Source organism: Odontesthes bonariensis, chromosome 17 (genome assembly GCF_027942865.1).
Source record: "Odontesthes bonariensis isolate fOdoBon6 chromosome 17, fOdoBon6.hap1, whole genome shotgun sequence".
Classification (NCBI taxonomy): Eukaryota; Metazoa; Chordata; class Actinopteri; order Atheriniformes; family Atherinopsidae; genus Odontesthes; species Odontesthes bonariensis.
In genome coordinates, this window is record NC_134522.1 from 3991801 (window position 1) to 4015925 (window position 24125).

General features: G+C 43.7%; 1 protein-coding gene across 3 annotated transcripts in view; it reads right to left on the reverse strand.

Moving 5' to 3' along the window:
- rin3 (Ras and Rab interactor 3) overlaps positions 1-24125 on the reverse strand; it is a 35839-nt gene that overhangs the window by 3463 nt on the left and 8251 nt on the right. For 2 of the 3 annotated variants that reach the window (XM_075448115.1, XM_075448117.1), the window contains exons 2-12: positions 15056-15611; positions 12831-12942; positions 12042-12114; positions 11855-11946; positions 8732-9602; positions 6399-6579; positions 5652-5823; positions 5022-5137; positions 4761-4947; positions 2325-2456; positions 594-760 (exon numbers count right to left, since the gene is read on the reverse strand). In XM_075448115.1, the coding sequence (XP_075304230.1) occupies positions 594-760; positions 2325-2456; positions 4761-4947; positions 5022-5137; positions 5652-5823; positions 6399-6579; positions 8732-9602; positions 11855-11946; positions 12042-12114; positions 12831-12942; positions 15056-15611 (2659 nt within the window). The remainder of the gene's footprint in view (positions 1-593; positions 761-2324; positions 2457-4760; positions 4948-5021; positions 5138-5651; positions 5824-6398; positions 6580-8731; positions 9603-11854; positions 11947-12041; positions 12115-12830; positions 12943-15055; positions 15612-24125) is intronic. The other variant, XM_075448116.1, reaches the window with a different exon arrangement.

Sequence of the window (24125 nt, forward strand, 5' to 3'; positions counted from 1 at the left end):
GATTAGCACGTAGCATGTAGCATGTTAGACCTGTCACACTCGGGCTGTGTACAGTTTGATAACAGCGGATTTTTCCGTGTGTACTCTTTGGAAAACGCCTTCCAGGGAGAAGATCGTCACCGACTTACTCGGTTTAAAGTCAGAATAAGCAACAATCTCCCCTTTATTTACATGGAAGTGGCAGATCGTAAATGAGCCACAAATACACCAAAAGGTTCAAGTCATCTGAACTTGAGTGACGAGTCTAATTTCCAGAAAAGCTGGGAGGAGCTTTGAAACCTCAACAGAGCAGAATATTACAAAAAGATTCAGGGAGTCTGGAACAGCTTTCACTGAGTGCTGATGCTTCAGATTCTACGTTTGGTTCTGCTTCCTCAACACAAAGATGCTCAGAGAAGACTTTTAGAAAAGTTGAATCTAAATGTGCAGAATATCCGTTTATCTCTGGAATTTATTGGACTTTTTAACCCGAAGAGCTTCCTGTGGTTCCAGGAACGTTCAGCTCGCTGGACTCACAGGTTCAGACCGACAGACTCTCTAATGAAGCTTCTTAAAGGCGAACCCCTTCAGGACGGGGAAAAGGCTGTGAGTACCCGAACAGATCCTTGGGCCGTGTGCTCCTGGTTGAGCGTGCGCCGCCTCTCCCAGCGGTGGATGGAGTCCTGAACCTCCCTGCTCAGCTGCCGCGTCGCTGACCTCTGCTGGTCGAAGGTCTTGATGTGCTCCAGCGCCCCGTAGGTGGTGGTCAGGTAGTAGGAACCTGAAGACAAACACGGGACAGACGAGCCTGAGTAACAGGAAACGCTCATATTTACTGGATTAAAACGTCATGTCATACCCCGCCCGGGATGATAGGTGGCGCTGTACCCATTCCAGCTGTTGCTAATAGAGCCACTTCCTGTTGACCTCTTCACCACCAACAACAACAACAAACTCAGGCGTTGGAGAAAGATGGAGAACGCAGAGCCAGATGAAGCTACGTCCCTCTACATTTGCTCTGTGATGAGCTGCTTGTTGCACAAACTCGATGCCCAACGGAGCATTCTCCATCGCGTTGTTTGTTTCTTTCTGACGGAGACAACAACAGGAATATCGTCTCCTTTGACTTCCGGGTCACGACCCCGGGAAAACATCTGGAGCATGCGCAGAACGCAAAGTCTGATTCACCACGAGCTTCAGCGTCTACAAGCAGGTTTAGAGTGACTTTCAACCCAGTTATCTCGGGGTCTTAATCCAATCTAATTTCTTGTCAGATTAAGGTGTCTACATGAACTTAATAACTCAGTCTGGTTGTAATTTAGCCAATAATCCGATCCTTTCAGTGCCATGTGACCCCACTGAGTGATGCTTGCAGACTTCTGCATCTCCTTATTGGTGCACTGATGTCCAACTGGCCCAGAAGGCTTCATATCACACCTCCCATGGGAAATTTGGATTGTCTCCCAGTCCAGTTTAATTGTGTTTAACTGTCTGAACGTTCTGGCCCCGGTTTGTTTATCTGAACTCTTATAGGATGTGTTCCACGCCGCTCTGTGAGATCAGCCAACGAACTCCTCTTGGTGGTACCCAGAACCCGGCTGGCTCATCGGAGCCGACCGATCCTTCTCCTAAGGATCAGGTCTCTACAATCATTAAGACGTACCTTTTTTCTCTTTTGATAAATAACTTGTTATTTTTATTTTTCGGACGGTCGAAGTAGGTCTATAGCTATGTTTGAAACCGCATACTTCTCCTACTACTCATACTAACTAACTTTTTTTAAGTTCCCGGATGCATACTAGATTCTCCTAAATGTTGGGTATGCATCATGAGGTTACTACTCATACTCAAACTACCCAAGATGCAACGTAACGTGACGTCGCAGATCGTCATTTCTTGTCAAAACGGCAGTTTCAAGCTAGCTACAACAAGGGTAGGTTCACTTCCTGTTTTCAAAACAAAAGCACCAATTGTATCCTAATGGCTTTCCCTATGATAAAAGGCAACGGGTATTTTATTTTGTGAAAATAACCGGAAGTGCGTTGCTCACTGCGGCTAGCTTTAGTAGCGCCGAATTCGTGGGAACAAAATTGTAAACAGCCGGTATTTTGTCAGGTTTTCAACACGTTGGGGATCTAAACGACTACTTTCTCACCTGAAAATGTTTCAAATGTTGCTAAAGTTTACAGAGTTTAGAGCTTAAGAGAAATCAGCTTCAGGCCGGCTGATTTCGGCTCGGGCAGGAGCGAAATGCATTGTGGGTAAACGCTCTGCATACTGTCTGATCGATGAGTATGTAGTATGTAGTTTCGAACACAGCCTTTGTCAGCTGTGCGTGGGCGTACCTTCTCCCAGTGTTAATGATGGGTCCATCAACTCCATCATGTATTCAACATCCAGCTGCAGTGCGGACAGATTGCATCTGGCCAGGACGTACATCATTACAGGCAGGAAGTCATCAGCGCCGTGGGACCGCCCTAAACACACAAACACATGCACACACACACGTTTTGAGGGTCAGACACGTCTTTCAGGGTTTTCTTTTCTCAACACGATGTCGGTCCGTTAAAAGGCTGAAAATCATTTCTTTGTTCTCTCGTCTTTCAAATAAAGTTTCAGATTAATGAACAAATTAAAGATTTTTCTTCTTTCAGGAAACTTCTGTAAATAGTTTTGTGCTTAAATTTGGTTTGAGGACAAAAATATTTATCTGCTGTTCGTCCTCGGGCTGGAAACCTTTAACGCTGCTGCTCCCTCTGGGCTTCCGTAGTTCAGGCCCAGTCTCTGCTGCTGTTTGGTTCTCCAGAGTCGGACCTGGAACAAACCGCGGTCCGTCGCAGAGTTTGTTCAGAGGTTGTTGCAGCAGCACTGACATGTTTCAGCATCTCAGGCCTCCAGCCCAAGGGCAGATGTGGCGGGAATAATAAATTAAATTTTCTAATTCTCTAAATTAAACAAAATAACAGAAGTTTACCTACAATTAACCCTTTTGGGGCTCTAAATGGAACAAAATAACTGAAATTTACCCTTCAATTTACCCTTTTGGGGCTCTAAATTAAACAAAATAACAGAAATTTACTTTCAATTTACCCTTTTGTGGCTCTAAATTAAAGAAAATAACAGAAATTTACCCTTTTGGGGCTCTAAATGAAACAAAATAGAAATTTACCTTCAATTTACCCTTTTGTGGCTCTAAATTAAACAAAATAACAGAAATTTACTTTCAATTTACCCTTTTGGGGCTCTAAATTAAACAAAATAACAGAAATTTACCTTCAATTTACCCTTTTGTGGCTCTAAATGAAACAAAATAACAGAAATTTACCTTCAATTTACCCTTTTGGGGCTCTAAATGAAACAAAATAACAGAAATTTACCTTCAATTTACCCTTTTGGGGCTCTAAATTTAACAAAATAACAGAAATTTACCTTCAATTTACCCTTTTGGGGCTCTAAATTAAACAAAATAACAGAAGTTGACCTTCAATTTACCCTTTTGTGGCTCTAAATTAAACAAAATAACAGAAATTTACTTTCAATTTACCCTTTTGGGGCTCTAAATTAAACAAAATAACAGAAATTTACCTTCAATTTACCCTTTTGGGGCTCTAAATTTAACAAAATAACAGAAATTTACCTTCAATTTAACCTTTTGGGGCTCTAAATTAAACAAAATAACAGAAGTTGACCTTCAATTTACCCTTTTGTGGCTCTAAATTAAACAAAATAACAGAAATTAACTTTCAATTTACCCTTTTGGGGCTCTAAATTAAACAAAATAATTTAAATTTACCCTTCAATTGAACTTATGGGGCTCTAAATTTAACAAAATAACAGAAATTTACCTTCAATTTACCCTTTTGGGGCTCTAAATTAAACAAAATAACAGAAATTTACCTTCAATTTACCCTTTTGGGGCTCTAAATTAAACAAAATAACAGAAATTTACCCTTTTGGGGCAAAATGAGCTTTGCAAGCGCAGAAAGTTGCAAGCACGCAGCGCTAATTGTTTAGGATGTGCACAAGGGATGCGCCCAACAAAGAGGCAGCCGGGATAAACGCGTGTATCCAGTATATTTCTGGCCTAACAATGGATTAATAGAATCCTTGGGCAACAAGCAACACTTTGCGGCCCTTTTTCTAGGTTTACATAAAGCTCATGACACAGTGAATCCTACAATGTTAAAAGTTATTTAGACCTATTAGTGTAGGACTGCCTCAGGGCTCAATGCTGGGACCACTGCCATTCAATGTAACGTATCTCTTGGCTGCGCTGCCTCCCTACATGTCTGTTATCATAAAGAGAGGAGAATGGATTTAGTCTATAAATAAATAATCAGGAACTCTTGTGAGTATCATATATTTTATTTGAATATAAATATTAAATAATAGATATAAATGAGTCGCTCTTAATGCCTCTCATAATTCATTATTAGGAGGCTGATTGATGAACATCCTGCCGCTGAATATGTGTAAAAACAGAAGAAATCCGAAGGAAACCTGCAGAAGAAAGTCTTCTAACTGCCGTCTCTCTCTGTGTTTATTTTCATTTAGTGGAAACATTGATGCATTAAGTTCTAACTGTTGGTGGTTGCGCCCCCGGCTCTGAGAAGAGTCTGGGTGGAGGATCTTGGGTTTTATTTTTGGACCATAATCGCTCGGCCCGAGTTTATCCAGAACTTTCACACATGCTGGAAGAGTCGGGTAGAAACCCCCTCGCTGTGTTTCAGTCTGTCTAAATATTCTGTTCATGGTGGACGCAGCCAGCTGAAGATTCTGACCTGGACAGCTGACAGACATGGAGTCGTAGATGATCTTGCAGGTCTTGAGCAGCAGCTCGATCTTCTTCTGTGGAGAATACTCCTGATGCAGGTTGTTGAGTTTAACGCTGATCTTCTCCATGGCCGAGGCCTCCGGGACCGAGGTGGTGATTCCCAAAGCTGTGGTGGTGCTGCTGAGGACGACAGACTGAGACACACACACACAGCATCAGCATCAGCGCCACCTTTAACATGTTCTGATGGCGTCCCGCTGGGTCCCACCTGGTTCTGCGCCAGCTGCTTCGTGCTGCCGGCGTGCAGCTTCTCCAGACTCTGGTAGATCGGCTCCCTCAGTGGCTTCAGGACACTTTTACACAGAGCTGCCTCCGCGATGTTCTCTGCAAGGACAAAGACGAGCAGGAAGTTGGACAGGAAGTTGGACAGGAAGTTGGGCAGGAAGTTGGACAGGAAGTTGGGCAGGAAGTTGGGCAGGAAGTTGGGCAGGAAGTTGGGCAGGAAGTTGGACAGGAAGTTGGACAGGAAGTTGGACAGGAAGTTGGACAGGAAGTTGGGCAGGAAGTTGGGCAGGAAGTTGGACAGGAAGTTGGACAGGAAGTTGGACAGGAAGTTGGACAGGAAGTTGGGCAGGAAGTTGGACAGGAAGTTGGGCAGGAAGTTGGGCAGGAAGTTGGACAGGAAGTTGGACAGGAAGTTGGACAGGAAGTTGGACAGGAAGTTGGACAGGAAGTTGGACAGGAAGTTGGACAGGAAGTTGGACAGGAAGTTGGGCAGGAAGTTGGACAGGAAGTTGGGCAGGAAGTTGGGCAGGAAGTTGGACAGGAAGTTGGGCAGGAAGTTGGACAGGAAGTTGGACAGGAACGCGGCGGTCCCAAAGAAGCAAAGTAAAGTTACCCAGCTTGTCCTGTGCGTACTGGTGCTGCGGCTCCAGCATGGCCTGCAGCTCGGTGCTCTGCAGCAGGTAACTCTTCAGCTGAGTCATCATCTGCCTGATCTCCTGCAGCAGCTCGGTGGAGGTCGAGTGGTTCGACATCGTCTCCAAGGTGAAAGCTCGGTGCTCTTTCACCTAAACGCAAAGCATGAAAAGTCAAACTTTCTCCTCCTCCTGCATTTAAATTAGGGCTCGCAACGATTAAAATCTTTAATCTAATTAATTATGAGTCATTTTAATATTTTCTTCTCATTAAAACAACTTTTTTTTATTGACTTTTTACATAAAATCCCTCAAAAATACATTTAAATGACATGTTTTAATAAAAATGCGAAGGGGGGGTGAATAATTTTGCCAGCCACTGTTCCGTATCCCACATTGCATCATGAAAAGTTAGAAAAATCTAATTAATCACGTGATTTCCCTGATTAATCACGATTAATCGCATTTGTACGCAAAATCCAAAAATGAATTCAAAAGTAGTGTTCTTTCCGGTTCCGCAGCAGACATCAACAGACTTTTACAAAATAAAAGCCTGTGAGCAACAGACTTTTACAATAATAAAACATGCGTTAATGCGCGATAAAATATTTATCTGCGTTAAATAATTAACAAGTTAACGCGATAATAACGAGTTAAGTCGCCCAGCCCTAGTTTAAATCCATGCGCTGTGCTTTAAATCACAGTTATCGCCCTCATGATGTACTCACAAGGTTGCCAAAGTAGCTCTGAGGGTCCCTGGCCAGCTCCACGATGCAATTGGTGAGGCGGCGGTCGTGGCTGATGAGTCCGGTGAGCACGGTGGACAGACGGCTGCAAGCTCGGTTCAACATCACGGTGGTGGGGGTTCTCCTGACGGCCGCTTTGGGGCTGCGGCTCTCTGCGAGGCTCCTGAAGGGAAAAACACACCAAATCTTCAGTTTGGCGCCTCACCCCCCCCCCCAGCTCAGGGTTCAGCTCTGACCCTGTAAGGTGCTTGGAGAAAACAGTCAGTTTCCTACTGATAAAGATGTGGGAACAGACACCCAGCTGCTCTGCAATCAGCTTCTGTCAGAGCGACGCAAATCGATCCAAAATTAAAGCTGCAAGCAGCCTTGAGCGGGATGTGCGCAGGTCGGGGCACGCACGATACCCTCTGTGTACGTACGAGCACATAATAACCCCAATGCCGAGGGGTTTTTGAAAATTTCTAGGGGGCGCCACTGAGCCATTTTGCTCCGCCCACACACGATACCCTTTACATACGTACGAGGTCGTCAGGGTGGACGTGTGTACCAAGTTTCATGACCTTGCGATGATGATAAGGCTTTCAAATCACAAACGCCATCACAAGATTTTCACCGCCTGGCCACGCCCACACCGTTCAGAGTTTGAAAAGGTTTCTCAATGATTCTTTCCCCCCATTTCTTAAGAGTAACCTGGCCAAGTTTGAAGTCTGTAGCATTAAATCTGTAGGACAAGTTCGATCATATGCAGGCGTGGAATCGGTCAAAAATGGTACCAAAATGGCCGCCTTCCTGTGGACGTGGGACCATGGAGGCAAGAGACTTTTTTGTGCGTCTGGGCATGATGAATGAGTGTACCGAATTTCGTCGTCCCACGCTAAACTAACCCCAATGCGGGGACCATTTTTAAGCATCGTAGGGGGCGCTACAGAGTCAGTGAGCGACTCCCAAAAATATAAAGTTTAGATTCTTTCATGTCGTCGACTGGCAGGTGGCGCTCGCAAAATTTCAAGAGTTTTCGAGCACCTTTTGCAAAGAATAAGAAGAAAGAAAGAAAGAAGAAACCTTACAGATACAATAGGGTCCCAAATTAATGTTGCAAATGGGTGAGCGTTGGTCGTTTTTGGAGCTAATGTGCTTCATGATGTCACAGCAAATACAGCGTTGGTGCTTAAAGGAGGAGAAGCGCCCGCTCAGCTCTGAGAGGTAAAGACGTTGGCATACCGAAAGGGAAATCCTTTTCTACGAAGTAGAAGTACGGGCGCAAATGTGGAAGTCTGGTTGGGTTTTATCTGCGTCACTGCTCGTAAGTCCAAAGGTGTTGAAATCGGAGACTTTAGCAGATGTCTTTAGGGTAAATTACACTGCAAGAAAGGGAAATCTTTGGTTCTGCTTCACTGATTTTTGTCTTCGGTGAGTCTGAGGTTGTTCCAGCTGAAACAAGTTGCAACTTTAAGCCCCAGGTGTTGTTTCCTGGTGAATATATCGGTTCATATCGGTTATTTATACAGACGGTTCCACTTGTCGTCCAGTTTTGTGGTTTTAACCCTAAAAATTTAAACCCTCTGAAGACGCGCCGACTCTCCATAATGAAAAATGTAAGTTTTGTTTTCACAGTGTACCAACGAAGCTACTCTACATTCTGGAGTGACTCTAACGTTCTGCATCATCAGACGACGTTTTCTTTTCCTTTAGACGAGCTGTAGCGCCTTCGTTCTTCTGCAGGAAAACAACAGCATCAAACATAATTTCTTATTTGGGAACATTAAACTAGAAATATGCTCTCTCTATCTACTGAAATCCAGCCTGGTGCTCGCTGAGCATTTATACGTAAAGCTCTCTGAATCACAGAAGAAGAAACGGATAAATTCAACATTTGAATCTTTTCCTTTCATAAAGCGGTTGTAAGCAACACATACTGGACTCACGAGTTGAGTCTCTTTTCATATATGAGCAGTTTTCTTGTCTCCTCAACTTGAGTCGGGTTTGGTGTACCACAGGGGTCTATTCTGGGGCCCCACTTCCTCTAAAGGGACTCTTTGTGCACCCACTTATACTTGAAAGCTAAGACTTGAGACTTACTTGAGACTTGCACATGTGACTTGGTCCCATCTCTTCTAAAACTCAGTTAACTCGGTTAACTCATTCTGCAAACTCAGTTAACTCGGTTAACTCATTCTGCAAACTCAGTTAACTCATACTTGGGCTCCACTTTGGATGTTTAGTTTCCGATAAAGCGGTTATGATCGGAGGTGAAGCCGCAACGATGAAGCTGAGGCTCCCAGATTCTGGGACCTCTCGAGGGAGGAGGAACCTACTTGTGGTTTTGCTCCGGCTCCTGGTTCACATCTGCTTCCTCCTCCGTGCTGCTGGTGGAGCAGGAGTCCAGGTCGGCTCCCAGGGCAGCGCCCCCCTGTGGCGAGTACAGCGACACGTCCGGGCGCCGAGCCGGCGACGGCGGGGGCACCTTCATCCCGGCTCCTCCTGCAGGCGACTCCGGGCTGCACGGTTTGGCCCGTGGAGGAGGCACCGGACGGGACGGCTTCTTTGCTAAGGGTGGACACTGGGAGCTGGACTTGTCCTCCTTCTCGTCCTCTTCTCGCCTCGTCTCGCCCTCCTTCCCGGGCTCCTCCTCCTCTTTGTGGGGGCCGCCGGCCTCCTGTTCGGCGGCCCCCATAAAGAGCAGACCGGCCCTGCTTTCTGTTTGTCCCTTCTCCCTCCCCGTCCCTTCTCCTGCCTCTCGGTCGGCGCTCTTCTTGGAGGAGGTGCGACGCAGAGGAGCCGGAGGCAGAGGCGGAGCACCTCGACCCTGCAGGGGAACCGGAGGCCTGGATGGAGAAGGCGACCCCGCCTTCCTGTCTTCTCTTTCCTCTTTTCTCTCGGGTTCCTGAGCTGATGTTTTGGAGGAGGAAGGGAGGCCCGACCCAGGACCCGAGCCCCGGCCGGGGGGTCGGGGTGGGGGGCGCTTGTAAAATGGAGCTTTGACCGGTGGGTTGATCCTCTGAGAGGGTTCTCCGTTCTGCAGGGCGGAGGTGGTGGCGTTTTCATCGGGTTGGGAAGCAGAGGAGGGCTTCTGGTCTTTGTTGGGCCGGTCCTCCACAGCGACTGGGTTCACATACAGGTACGTACTGGCCGTGATGGTGTCGTCCTGGTTCTTCGGTCTCTGGTTCAGATCAGACATCCAGAATTCTGCAACAGAAGCGGTCAGCGCTCGTTTATTCTTATTCGGGCTCTTTATTGATTATATTTTATCTTGGGCTGGGCAACTATTAAAATGTTTTATCTAATTAATCACATGATTTCCCTGATTAATCGCGATTAATCTCATTTGTACGCAGAATCCAAAAATGAATCCAAAAGTAGCGTATAGCTTTGAGCATTTAGCTTTATTTTAAATGTGCTGCCATATGAATGAAAGTGCCATAACATTTGTTGTGCAAACACACTTTTAACATCAGCATCTTTCTGTAGTTTTTATGTAGAAGCCTCGCTCCACTGTCTGTTTCCTTGAATGACTTGCTGCTATCAGTTGTGTGTTTTGCCTTTAAGTGATATTTTAGACTGGAACTACTACGCTGAGAAGACAATTCAACTTGGCTGTAAATGCAGGAGTTTTTAAAAACAATATATTTTGAAATATGTGCTTTTACGTTGAAACCAGTAAAACAGGAAGTAGCGCCGGTTAGCTCCGTGAGCTTCACACCTGTAGCGGTGATGTTACCTGCTAGTTTATCTTTATTTTATTACTCCATGCTTCGTGGTGTTTGCTGTAACTGTGTGAATGTGATGCATTCAACAGACTTTTACAATAATAAAACCTGCGTTAATGCGAGATAAAATATTTATCGGCGTTAACTAATTAACGAGTTAACGCGATAATAACGAGTTAACTCACCCAGCCCTAATTTTTTCTTTTTGTGTAGCTCTTTTCCCCCCCATGTGGACCCCCTCATCTCCTAATTTGCACCAGAGATGCGAGCAGAGGAGAGCTGAGAGGCATTTAAAACAAAAGAAGACGCCTTTTAGGAGCTTTATAGCTCCTAATACAGGCCTCCAAATCTCCTTTTGGGTGCATTTTCGGACAGGAGATGTGGATGATTTCTGGGTCACAAACAGGAGAGCAGAGCAGCGAGGAGGCTAAAATTAGAAAAGTGAGACGAGGCTTTTGACTCCTTCGCCTGCAGCTCAGCATCCACTTCTCTGATCACTCTCTGTTGTATTCCAACCTCACTTTCTGCTCAACTTCCAAGTGCTTAGAGGTTTATTACACCTAAGAGATGAGCTTTTAGTGTCACAAAAGGGTTTTTTATCGTCTGTAGAAAGCACTTCCTTTCCCTGAATCGGCCAAATCGCACTGAAACATCTTAATGCTGTCGGGCAGAAGTATTGAATATCATCCTAAATATCCTGTTTGTGTTGAACCTCTTACTTTACGGACCCCTCTGTTGCCTTGTGCTTCCTTAGTCCTGCTGAATCTGTGGGAGACCTTCTAATTCCTGCTTTTATCCGCTGTACTTTTGATTAAGAAGCTCATTAAAGGGATAGTTCGCCTCTTTTGATATGAAGCTGTATGACATCCCATATTAACAATATCGTGCATGAACATTGACTTAAGGCTGATTTATGGTCGCCTACGGAGACCTGTCGGCAGGCGGCAGCAGGCAGTGATACGAAGGGAGAGAAAATAGGGCCAAGCGATTGTGAGGTCTGACTTTTTCCTGGAGAACGATTTTGTGATGTAAATGTATTACTCTTTCTTTCTCACAGGCTTTTATTTTGTAAAAGTCTGTTGCTCACAGGCTTTTATTTTGTAAAAGTCTGTTGCTGTCTGCTGTGGAACAGGAAAAGAAAGTAATCGGCGGATCCACCAAACCTGGAGAAGGGTACGGAACTTTTACTCGGCCATTTTCATTTTAAAGTTCTTCCAGACGGCGGAGTCGACAGAACCAAAGTCATCTGTAAACTCTGCCAAGTTGAATTGTCTTCTCAGCGTAGTAGTTCCAGTCTAAAATATCACTTAAAGGCAAAACACACAACTGATAGCAGCAAGTCATTCAAGGAAACAGACAGTGGAGCGAGGCTTCTACATAAAAACTACAGAAAGATGCTGATGTTAAAAGTGTGTTTGCACAACAAATGTTATGGCACTTTCATTCATATGGCAGCACATTTAAAATAACACTAAATGCTAAAAGCTATACGCTACTTTTGGATTCATTTTTGGATTCTGCGTACAAATGCGATTAATCGTGATTAATCAGGGAAATCATGTGATTAATTAGATTAAACATTTTAACCGTTGCTTAACCGTCGCTGAAATATTCCTCTAACTTGTAGCTGGATTGTGGTTTTGCGTCTACATGCGTCAGCGGTCTAATCTGCAGTTTTTTTTCCATTTAAACATCACGGTTTTCCTCTTAGGAAAGTTGGAGATTATTTACCTGCACCCAGAGCTGAGATCCCCTCCAGCTCCTCTCTCTTGGCTGCCATGGTAACAGCCTGGGGAAGCTTCAGTTGGACGGTCAGGATGTCCCTGATTGGTGGATTCAGTCAGTAAAATTCATCGTGTTTAAGCGGGTCGCTGTTGTAATGAGGCAATAAGATGATTTTTGTGTGTTTGTGCGCTACCTGCTGGCACAATAGAAGGTGATCAGTTTGAAGATGTCATCGAAAACCAAAGAGGAACCTTCCAGGTGAACGACTGAGAAGAGAAAGCAGTTTGAGGGTAAATCACTGGCTGTTCTGCCGTGTTACTGTCCAAGGCTGTGTTCGAAACCGCATACTTCTCCTACTACTCCTACTAACTTTTTGAGTTAGTATGCGAGTTTGAGTAAGCGAGAAGTTCCCGGATGCATACTAGATTCTCCGAAATGTTGGGTATGCATCATGAGGTTACTACTCATAGTCAAACTACCCAAGATGCAACGTAACGTGACGTCGCCGATCATCATTTCCTGTCAAAACGGCAGTTTCAAGCTAGCTACAACGAGGGTAGGTTCACTTCCTGTTTTCAAAACAAAAGCACCAATTGTATCGTAATGGCTTTCCCTATGATAAAAGGCAACGGGTATTTTATTTTGTGAAAATAACAGGAAGTGCGTTGCTCACTGCGGCTAGCTTTAGTAGCGCCGAATTCGTGGGAACAAAATTGTAAATAGCCGGTATTTTGTCAGGTTTTCAACACGTTGGGGATCTAAACGACTACTTTCTCTCCTGAAAATGTTGTTAAAGTTTACAGAGTGTAGAGCTTAAGAGAAATCAGCTTCAGGCCGGCTGATTTCGGCTCGGGCAGGAGCGAAATGCATTGTGGGTAAACGCTCTGCATACTGTCTGATCGATGAGTATGTAGTATGCGGTTTGGAACACAGCCCAACTCTAACTGTGGCAGAAGAAGCTGCTCTGGTGTGCAACACCTACACGCTTTGTGCTGTTTGACGGTCAGATGGCGGACAGGCGGCGCTTCCTGCTCATCAGGCAGTCGTACTGAAATCATCGAGGCCTTTTCTTCTGCACCGTGAACCAGGAACACCTGCAAATGTCAACATGAGCCATTATATACAATGCAATATATCTATGTAGGACAAATAAAGGTTTGAGGTCAGATTATAGAATAGAAGAAAGAATAGAAAAAATACTTTATTCATCCCCCAGTGGGGGAAATTTAAATTAGTCAAGTAGCTCAAAAAATTATTAATATTTACAAATTTTGTATATTAACAACAACAATAATAACACAAATTCTAATAAAAATACTACTACTAACTAACAATGATAATAATAATAAATGACTAAATAAATAAAAAAAAATCAATCAATCAATTAATTTGAGAAGAACTCAGCAGTCACGGTTAAAAAGCCTTATGGCTGTTGGAACAAAGGACCTTCATGACCTTATGTACAATTAAACACAAAACTGGAACCCAAAAAGAAGGGATCTGAAGTAGTCGACCCAGGACAGGACCAGGCTATGAACAAGGAGCGCCATTGGCTCCCTTAAGTTTCATTGTCATCCTTTAGCAAGGAACCTCGGCGTTATCCTAGAGAGTAACTTTAGGTTTGATAAACAGATATCCCATATAGTCAAGACAAGCTTCTTTCAACTTAGACTGTTGGCAAAAGCGAAAGCTTATCTCCTAGGAAATATCCTTGAAAGATTAATTCGCACTTTTATGCAAATTAATTGATGTTTGGGATCATTATCCTGCTGCAGGATGAAGCTTTGGAGGCATTTACTGCTCCATCAGCAGTGAAGATCAGTGAGCCGGTAGCTGTGGCAGCCACACCATAACACCCCCACCACCGTGCCTAACAGAGGAGCTGCTGTGCTTTGGATCTCGGGCTCTTCCTGTTGGTCTCCACACTTTCTTCCTGCCATCACTCTGATGCAGGTTCATCTGGGTCCGGTTAGCTTGCAGCAGCGTAGCCTCTGTTTTTCTGTGGCTAACTAGCGGTTAGCATGTAGCAGTGTAGCCTCTGTGTTTCTGTGGCTAACTAGCAGTTAGCATGTAGCAGTGTAGCCTCTGCGTTTCTGTGGCTAACTAGCGGTTAAGCATGTAGCAGTGTTGCCTCTGTGTTTCTGTGGCTAACTAGCGGTTAGCTTGCAGCAGCGTAGCCTCTGTTTTTCTGTGGCTAACTAGCAGTTAGCATGTAGCAGTGTAGCCTCTGCGTTTCTGTGGCTAACTAGCGGTTAAGCATGTAGCAGCGTAGCCTCTGTGTTTCTGTGGCTAACTAGCGGTTAGCTTGCAGCAGCGTAGCCTCTGTTTTTCTGTGGCTAACTAGCAGTTAGCATGTAGCAGTGTAGCCTCTGCGTTTCTGTGGCTAACTAATGGTTAGCATGTAGCAGTGTAGCCTCTGTGTTTCTGTGGCTAACTAGCGGTTAAGCATGTAGCAGTGTAGCCTCTGCGTTTCTGTGGCTAACTAGCGGTTAAGCATGTAGCAGTGTAGCCTCTGTGTTTCTGTGGCTAACTAGCGGTTAGCATGTAGCAGTGTAGCCTCTGTTTCTGTGGCTAACTAGCGGTTAGCATGTAGCAGCATAGTCTCTGTGTTTCTGTGGCTAACTAGCAGTTAGCATGTAGCAGTGTAGCCTCTGTGTTTCTGTTGCTAACTAGCTGTTAGCATGCAGCACCGTAGCCTCTGTGTTTCTGTGGCTAACTAGCAGTTAGCATGTAGCAGCGTAGTCTCTGTGTTTCTGTGGCTAACTAGCGGTTAGCATGTAGCAGCGTAGCCTTTGTGTTTCTGTGGCTAACTAGCAGTTAGCATGTAGCAGCGTAGCCTCTGTGTTTGTGTTCATGAAGTCTTCTGTAGACAGTCGTCTCTGACTGAGACACACCTGCCTCCTGAAGGCTGGTTCTGATCTGTTGGACGGGCCTTTGAGGATTCTTCTGCCTTCCTCGGCCGACCAGAGCATTCTTTCTTCTTCATGATCTTCCAGACAGCTGATGGTAACCCTAAAGTTTGACCCACGTCTCTGATGGTTTTTAAGCCTCATAACAGCTTCTTTGACTTTGACATATGTTGTGATTCAAACTTATAGGGAAGGTCTTGCTTATTTGAGCAAAGCAGAACACATTATTTATGTATTATAACTCCGTCTGCTCATCTGATCTGCATGCAGGCCAGAAAACGGGTTAAAAGTGTCTCACCCCGGCTGTCTCCTTCTCCAATATCCCACCGATCTGGGCTTGGCTGAGGCCTTTGGGCTGCCACACAGAAACGCTCCCGACCAGCTTATCCAGAGCGCTCAGCATGGGAGGAACTGGTGAGGGAGGTGGGGGAGCTGGGGAGGAGGAAGCAGGGGGAGGTGGGGGAGCAGGGGAGGAGGAAGCAGGGGGAGGTGGGGGAGCTGGGGAGGAGGAAGCAGGGGAGGAGACTTTAGGAGATAACGGAGGAGGAAGAGAAGCTGGAGGAGAAAAAGAGGGGATCAGGTCAGAGGTGGTGGTCGATGGTGGGGGAGACTGGGAGACGACTATAGGGGAGAGAGGAGGAGGGAGAGATGGGGGAGGAGGGTTGAAGGGGAGGGAAGGAGAAGGATGGAGGGACAGAGGGATGGAGGGAGGCAGAGGAGGCCGAGATGGGTTCTGGGAGGGCTTCAGCGTGGGAGGTGGAGGTCTGGGTCGACATGGCCTGGCTGGAGGAGGGAGAGGAACCGAGGAGGTGATGGGTGAAGGGGTGAGGCCTCCTGACGGAGGGCATGAGAGGCTGCAAAGAGAAGAAAGAGTATTTTTACTTTAATCTTCACACCGAACATTCATCACATTAAATAAATGAATAATTATGTCGTTTCTGAACCCATACGGTGACATTTCATCCTGGTCCAAACCTTAATTATCCCCCATTTCAAACAGCTTCTGGATATTAAGTGGCAGTTGTCTGTTATATGCTTTGGATACAACTAAAAATATGTGATAATCCACTAAAACTTTGAATTTCAGTGTATTTAATAGAATAAATACTGGATTTGACTTTTATATAAAAAAAATTCAATAGATTTAGAGAAAAATTTTTTTTTTTCCCAGAAATGTTTTATTGAAGTTTTCCACAGTGAAAAATACAAACATACAACAAACTGAACAAGCTTTTCACTGTTTAATTCCTCCTCCCCTTCCCTCTCTACTCATCCGAGGGACAAGAACAAGGTGAAAGTGAGTTAACCAACAGAAAAACTGAAAGAAAAAAATCCCCACAAACATCGCTTCTCTAACTAAGGTTATCTGGGCTTTACTGGCAGACTCAATATTGCAATACATGTCTAATTAAGTTAGTGAACCACAGGTTCTGTCAGGTCTAGTCCTGTAATCTGTAATCCTACCGTCAAGTCTGATTGCTTAATAAAATTAATGAAAGGACCCCACACAAAGAGGTATTGTTTGGATTTCCTGATGTATGCTATTCTTTCCAGTGGTAAATCTGGCTTAACCATTGGGAGGTACTAGGTCTATTAACATTTTTCCAGGCTGGAGCTATACAATTCTTTGCAGATAATAAACTTATATCTATAAAGGTGCGTTCTGTTTGACTAAAATTATGTTTTTCAGGGTATAAAGCTAACAGGAATAACTTTGCATCCCATGGGATTTGTTTTGAGAGAATTTTTTCAACTGTGTCCTTCACCTCCTTCCAAAACGCCTTAATTTGTCCGCATTCCCACATGCATTGTATTAAAGTCTCCTTAGAATGGCACTTTACACAAAAGTCTGGGATGTTGTTGTTGTATTTATTCAAGTCATTTATTGCTTTATATACGTATTTTATATGTATAATGACGAAGTGCAGCAGCAGAAGGAAGAAAGTCAGAGTTTTTTATTGAAATGCATTGAACACCATATTGTTTTTTGTTTTTTTAAAACAGATTTTTAAATTTACATTTGAGTGACAGAAAGAGACTGAATTTATTTTAAAAAGAAAACTGGTTAAATTTGACATGAAAAGACATTTGCAGAGTGGAGACTTTGACTGAGGTCAGTTTCATGCTGTTTAGCACAAAGACTTGTGGAAGTGTTAACTCGAGTTCAAATTGTTCATGTGAGATGCTTTTGTGGCTCAGCTTTGTTGTTTGAACTTTGTTGTGGGTTTCAAAGTGTGAGCGGCGTCAAGGAAAAACTGACTGATGCATCGTGAGAAACAGCCAGCGTGTGCAGATGAAGTTAACTCATTCTGCAAACTCATTTAACTCAGTTAACTCATTCTGCAAACTCAGTTAACTCAGTTAACTCATTCTGCAAACTCAGTTAACTCAGTTAACTCATTCTGCCAACTCATTTAACTCGGTTAACTCATTCTGCAAACTCATTTAACTCTGTTAACTCATTCTGCAAACCCAGTTAACTCTGTTAACTCATTCTGCAAACCCAGTTAACTCTGTTAACTCATTCTGCAAACCCAGTTAACTCGGTTAACTCATTCTGCAAACTCATTTAACTCTGTTAACTCATTCTGCAAACTCATTCAACTCTGTTAACTCATTCTGCAAACTCATTTAACTCGGTTAACTCATTCTGCAAACCCAGTTAACTCGGTTAACTCATTCTGCAAACTCATTTAACTCGGTTAACTCATTCTGCAAACTCATTCAACTCGGTTAACTCATTCTGCAAACTCATTTAACTCGGTTAACTCATTCTGCAAACCCAGTTAACTCGGTTAACTCATTCTGCAAACCCAGTTAACTCGGTTAACTCATTCTGCAAACTCAGTTAACTCGGTTAACTCATTCTGCAAACCCAGTTAACTCGGTTAACTCATTCTGCAAACCCAGTTAACTCGGTTAACTCATTCTGCAAACTCAGTTAACTCGGTTAACTCATTCTGCAAACTCAGTTAACTCGGTTAACTCATTCTGCAAACTCAGTTAACTCGGTTAACTCATTCTGCAAACTCAGTTAACTCAGTAAACTCATTCTGCAAACTCATTTAACTCATTTAACTCTGTTAACTCATTCTGCAAACTCAGTTAACTCGGTTAACTCATTCTGCAAACTCAGTTAACTCGGTTAACTCATTCTGCAAACTCAGTTAACTCGGTTAACTCATTCTGCAAATGAGAAAATCGTGTTCATAGGCGATGTTGTTGAGGTATGGCGCAGAGAGCTGTCATTTATTTCTGTGACCTCTGTACAGCTCACAGGCCTTTTTTTTTTTTTTTACCAGCCAAGCAGAATACCCCCCCCCCCCATTACAACAAGCAACTGGGTTTCATGTCATAAAATATGCAACTTAACAATTCTATTTTTTTATTTCCATTTTTATAACGTGCATAAACAACCTTCAACATGCATTAAAAAAGCCCAAAAAATGAAAGTTATAAACTTGTTCTTCACATATTTCTGTGAAGTCGGGTTATAAAAGCCAAACGGCTGCCCAGTAACACTGAAACAGACCATAATAGTATCACTTCAGAGTTGTCTCCACCATCTTTTTGCTCTTTATCTGATGAACAGCTTCCTACCTCAGGCAGAAACAACACTGTGGGTGATAGATAAAACCAAAACGATGAGTTGGCGATGATAGACTGCCCCTCACAGTCTATTATGGGATGGTTTCCTCACCCAAAACAACTCTGAATTAAACTAGAAACAAGAGTTGTGAAGCAGGCATCGAACTGTGGCTTCCTGTTGGTTAGACTCGACTTACTTTGTGACCGCACACCAACAGGCTTTTGGAAAAAAAGCCAGAGCAGAGGTGGGTTTTTACACGAAATATTACTTATTTCAGACTAGTTGGCTCATATTTCTTAAAATACCGTCACTGGATAGACGTTTCATGACCTGTTTTTAAAAACAATCCCAGAGAAAATCAAGTTTTAACCTTGTTAACATGCTCACGTTGTTATTTTTAGGGCTGGACAGAAGAAGTTTAACATCTTTATAACAGATTAAAACATAACCAGGACTCTTAAATCATGGGTCCCTTCTGCTGTATGATTTTAAACCCATTACCGGACAAAAATCGCCATCAAAAGAAGCTAAACACAAAGTTTCTGATCACTCAGAGAAAAATCTAGAACTGAAAGAGCATTTTCTCACACATTTCACACCCTTTAAGGTGGAAGAGCTTCAACACAGTATCTTTATTATTTCCTTTCTTCCTTCAAATGTTCGAATGCAAATGAGCTGAAACCAAATGCTATATTGCAGACGCCCTTTGTGCCTTCTGCTTTTTTTTTAAGCCTCGTTCCACACAGAGGATGACTAATGTGAAAGAATTGTGGGGATGTGTTTGTGGCCAATAACAGTCTTGTGACCAGAGATGCTGTGGGACAGTTTGCTGCTGCAAACCAACCAATGTGAACAGAACTCATCGATGTATGAATTAGATACGTGTTTCAGGGGGAGCCTTGTTGTCATGAACGCAGAAAAGGTTATGTGTGTGGCACGGGCGTAAAATTGCATATGGACGCTATGGACGTGTCCATACCAATATTTGGATACGTTTAAAATGTCCATACCAACATTGAATGGGAAATTGCACAGTGTTCGGGAAACAAAGGGTTAATTTTCCCCTTCCGCAGTTCCTTCTCTCAAAGACGGCGTGTCATTGGTGGGGACAGCCTTGCTATCTGTGATTGGCTCACCTTCTGTAGCGCTATGCCTGGCTTGTTGTTGCTAGGTTGGTTGCTAAGCAGTGATAGCGGGAAAAGAGCTCGTCAACAGAGGCTGAGAGAAGTTTCAGTGCTCTGAGGAGGTTGAAAACATGGCTCAGGATAACAATGACGTGGGCACGGTTGAACCATGCTGCTGTCTGCCATATCCACCAGGACAGTTTGGATAGCGTTAACATAAAACAAATATGCCAGCAGTTTGTCTGCGTCATCCGCCTACATTTTTCAAAAATAGTACATTTCCACTTTTATTGTTCACACTTTTCACACTTATCTTTGCAGTGTGCACTTTCAAAACTTCATCAGTTAATATTTTATACAAAATGCACCAAACTCATCAACTTACAGATCCTGAAACTTCAGAAACGCGTGTAATAATAAAACATCTTACTGTGGCAATGTCTGCCTGGGCCTGTGATGATGTTGAAGTCACCAGAAACTTGAGTGACTTGCATAAAAAAATCAATTCTCAATCTTGCCAGTATGGTTTACATTAAAAAAATCAGATGGCTGTGAATCAGATGGGATTTGCCATTATTCACCCCAGAATTGGTTAAAATGCAGGAAATTGCATCTAAGAAATACAAAATTTTCTGGGGGAGGACCCCCAAACCCCCCATACAAATTAGGTGTCCCTTAACTTTAGGTGGTGGAGTGCCATATTATGTCCCCACCAATGTCAACACCATTATTACGCCCTTGGTGGGGAAACAAAAGCCTGCCCTTGAACAACGATATCAGCAGGAAGAGATGTGACCGAAGTTTGTTTTGTGTCTCAGCAACTTGTCGGCGGCCATGAGCAGCCATGTTGATGCTGACTGATGTTTATGTTGCTCAGTCAGAGCAAAGTACAGCTTTTAATGAGGAAACGTTTTTTCTGTACACACCTCGGCGAGGACGGAGGTACGTGTGACAAGTGGAGTGTCCTCAGAGATCACAGGGGTCCAACGGGTGGTTTTAAAATTCATGTGAACTGACCCCTTAAATGTTTTTATTCAAAGAAAACATCCACCAATCAGCCACAGCATCCATCATCTTCCTCTTATCTGAGGTCACAGAACCAACAGGTCCAGCAGGGAAACACTCTCCAGCTCCTCCTGGAGGATCCCGAGGTGTTCCCAGGTCAGATGGGATGTATAATCCCTCCAGAGAGTTCTGGTTCTGACCCGGGGCCTCCTCCCAGGAGGCATCCTAACCAGAGGAACCACCTCAGCCGACTCCTTTCTATGTGGAGGAGCAGCGACTCTACTCCCAGCTCCCTCCGGATGCTGGAGCTCCTCCCCCCAGATGGTGGAGCTCCTCCCCCCGTAATATCGTCTGCTTTGACTTCCGGGTCACGACCCCGGGAAAACATCTGGAGCATGCGCAGAACGCAAAGTCTGATTCACCACGAGCTTCAGCGTCTACAAGCAGGTTTAGAGTGACTTTCAACCCAGTTATCTCAGGGTCTGAATCCGATCCGATCCAATTCTTAGTCAGATTAAGGTGTCTACATGCACTTAATAACTCAGTCTGATCGTAATTTAGCCAATAATCTGATCCTTTCAGGGCCATGTGACCCCGCTGACTGACTCCTTGTCCCACCCTGCCACTGGGGGGCTTTAATCTGAACATGGTGCAGCAGTCCAGGTACCCGACTCCCTCCTCAGGTGGAAAAATGGGGGGTTTGAAGTTGGAAAATGTCATTTTTCCAGTAGAAATATTAAAAATAATCACAATTAAATGGTGAGGAGAGCTTCACTCTGGCACACCAACATTTATATCATTTAACATTAACATTTATTTATGTTTAGAGTGACTTTCAACCCAGTTATCTCTGGGTCTTAATCCAATCCGATCCAGTTCTTAGTCAGATTAAGGTGTCTACATGCACTTAATAACTCAGTCTGATTGTAATTTAGCCAATAATCCGATCCTTTCAGGGCCATGTGACCCCACTGACTGACTCCTTGTCCCAACCTGCCACTGGGGGGCTTTAATCTGAACATGGTGCAGCAGTCCAGGTACCCGACTCCCTCCTCAGGTGGAAAAATGGGGGGTTTGAAGTTGGAAAATGTCATTTTTCCAGTAGAAATATTAAAAATAATCACAATTAAATGGTGAGGAGAGCTTCACTCTGGCACACCAACATTTATATCATTTAACATTAACATTTATTTATGTTTAGAGTGACTTTCAACCCAGTTATCTCTGGGTCTTAATCCAATCCGATCCAGTTCTTAGTCAGATTAAGGTGTCTACATGCACTTAATAACTCAGTCTGATTGTAATTTAGCCAATAATCCGATCCTTTCAGGGCCATGTGACCCCACTGACTGACTCCTCTCTTAATGACCTGATAAAAGTGTCTTTAAATGAAAAGTTTAAGGAATTTAAAAAGGAAAATCTATGCTGAGATGGTGGAATATGACACAGACGGAGATTAGGACGAAACATGTGACGTCATACAGTTTAGTTTTAACCAAAACGAACTCAGACGGCTTCAAGTCCCGCTGCCTCTTTTCCCTCCAACGTAAACAAAGCATCCGTCAGTCCACATGATTGAAGACTAAATGTGATTCATCAGCAGAGTCCATTTCCTCCGCTGCTTCCAGAAGTTGCTCATAGTGGAAACTTCTGGCCAATCAGAGCACACCATCCACTATGTGTTCTTCAATAGTTAAACGGACCAAAGCAATCACTTTACTGAGAGCTGCACAACTTCAACAACAGAAATAAGTTCGAGATGCAAAGAATCGACAGTGAATTGAGTCCAACGCTGATTTAAAAAGCATTTAAAAGCCTCAGAGACCATCTTTGTGGTCTGAATTTGCCTTTTTTTAAACGCTCAGTGGTGTCAGCGGAGGCTTTGTTTGTATGATGTGTCCTCCGGCTGTCACATGAAGGCACCAGATGGGACACAACATCCAAGAGAAAACATCCAGAAGTGCGTCACGGCCTCCAGCTCGTGGTGTCGTACCAAAGGTCAGCGTGCCGTGCAGTGAGCCTGAAGAATGCTGAATTCTCACTCTTTGGTGCCTCAACATGAGGAAGGAAGGCAGCAGTGTGGTAAAGTGTGTGTGTGGAAATGAAAAGGAGGCATTGCCAGGAGGTGATTTGTCAATACTGAAGTTTAAAATGCAACCTGTGAAGGATCCAGCTGTGTGGCCGGTTGCTGCATTTCCTACACGTTGCTGCAACATGAAACCAACCTTTGTGTCAGCTGACAGGACTGAGCTCGAGTGGTTTGGTGGTTTTCCTTTAAATAACCTTAAAATGCGACTGACAACAGGTTGGGGGCTGTTTTTATCTGCAGACATTTCTTCTTGCACTCTATTAGAGACCTCTGCAAAAACATGAACCTAATTCACTGCAAGCAGCTGTTAGTGATGAAAGAAAGTAAGTGAACCCTCCTTCAAGTCTGAGGTTTTATGGATCAGAACATAAAGAATCATCTGGTTGTTACCAGGTGCTAAAATGTGGTAAATAATAACTAGGGCTGGGCGAATTAACTCGTTATTATCGCGTTAACTTGTTAGTTATTTAACGCAGATAAATATTTTATCGCGCATTAACGCAGGTTTTATTATTGTAAAAGTCTGTTGAATGCATCACATTCACACAGTTACAGCAAACACCACGAAGCACGGAGGAATAAAATAAAGATAAACTAGCAGGTAACATCACCGCTACAGGTGTAAAGCTAACGGAACTAACCGGCACTACTTCCTGTTTTACTTGTTTCAACATAAAAGCACATATTTCAAAATAAATGTTAAAAAAAACTCCTGCATTTACAGCCAAGTTGAATTGTCTTCTCAGCGTAGTAGTTCCAGTCTAAAATATTACTTAAAGGCAAAACACACAACTGATAGCAGCAAGTCATTCAAGGAAACAGACAGTGGAGCGAGGCTTCTACATAAAAACTACAGAAAGATGCTGATGTTAAAAGTTTGTTTGCACAACAAATGTTATGGCACTTTCATTCATATGGCAGCACATTTAAAATAAAACTAAATGCTAAAAGCTATACGCTACTTTTGCGATTAATCGTGTTTAATCAGGGAAATCATGTGATTAATTAGATTAAACATTTGAATCACTGCCCAGCCCTAATAATAACCTCAGATAACTGACGACAGCACATGAAAACATGCCGCTGCTTCAGCTCATTGAGGTCTGCAGCTCTGGTTTCTGCTCAGCTCTCTGAAGGTCCCACCACAGCAGCTCAGTCAGGCTGAGGTCTGGACTCTGACTGAACCGTTGCAACACCTTGATTCTTCTCTTCTTCACACATTCTGCTGTGGACCTGCTGCTGTGTTTGGGAACAATGGGCCTCATGCAACAACCGTTCGTACGTACATATTTGTTCTTAACTCATTGGCTGCCAGCCATTTTCAGTGCAGAGCCACCCATACTGCCAAGTGTTTTTCAATATTTTGACTGATTTTCCAAGACACACAGAAAAGTGTGTCTTATGACTATGTACACACCGAAATGACCAAAAGAAAGAGTAGACTCTCTTCTTTCATCAGGAAAAAAAAGTTTGTTTCTACCATTTTCAGTCTTTTAGTAATAGACAGTAGAACATAGGTTGGTTTCACCAAAAACAGCTGTTTTTGACCAAAAAATTGAGA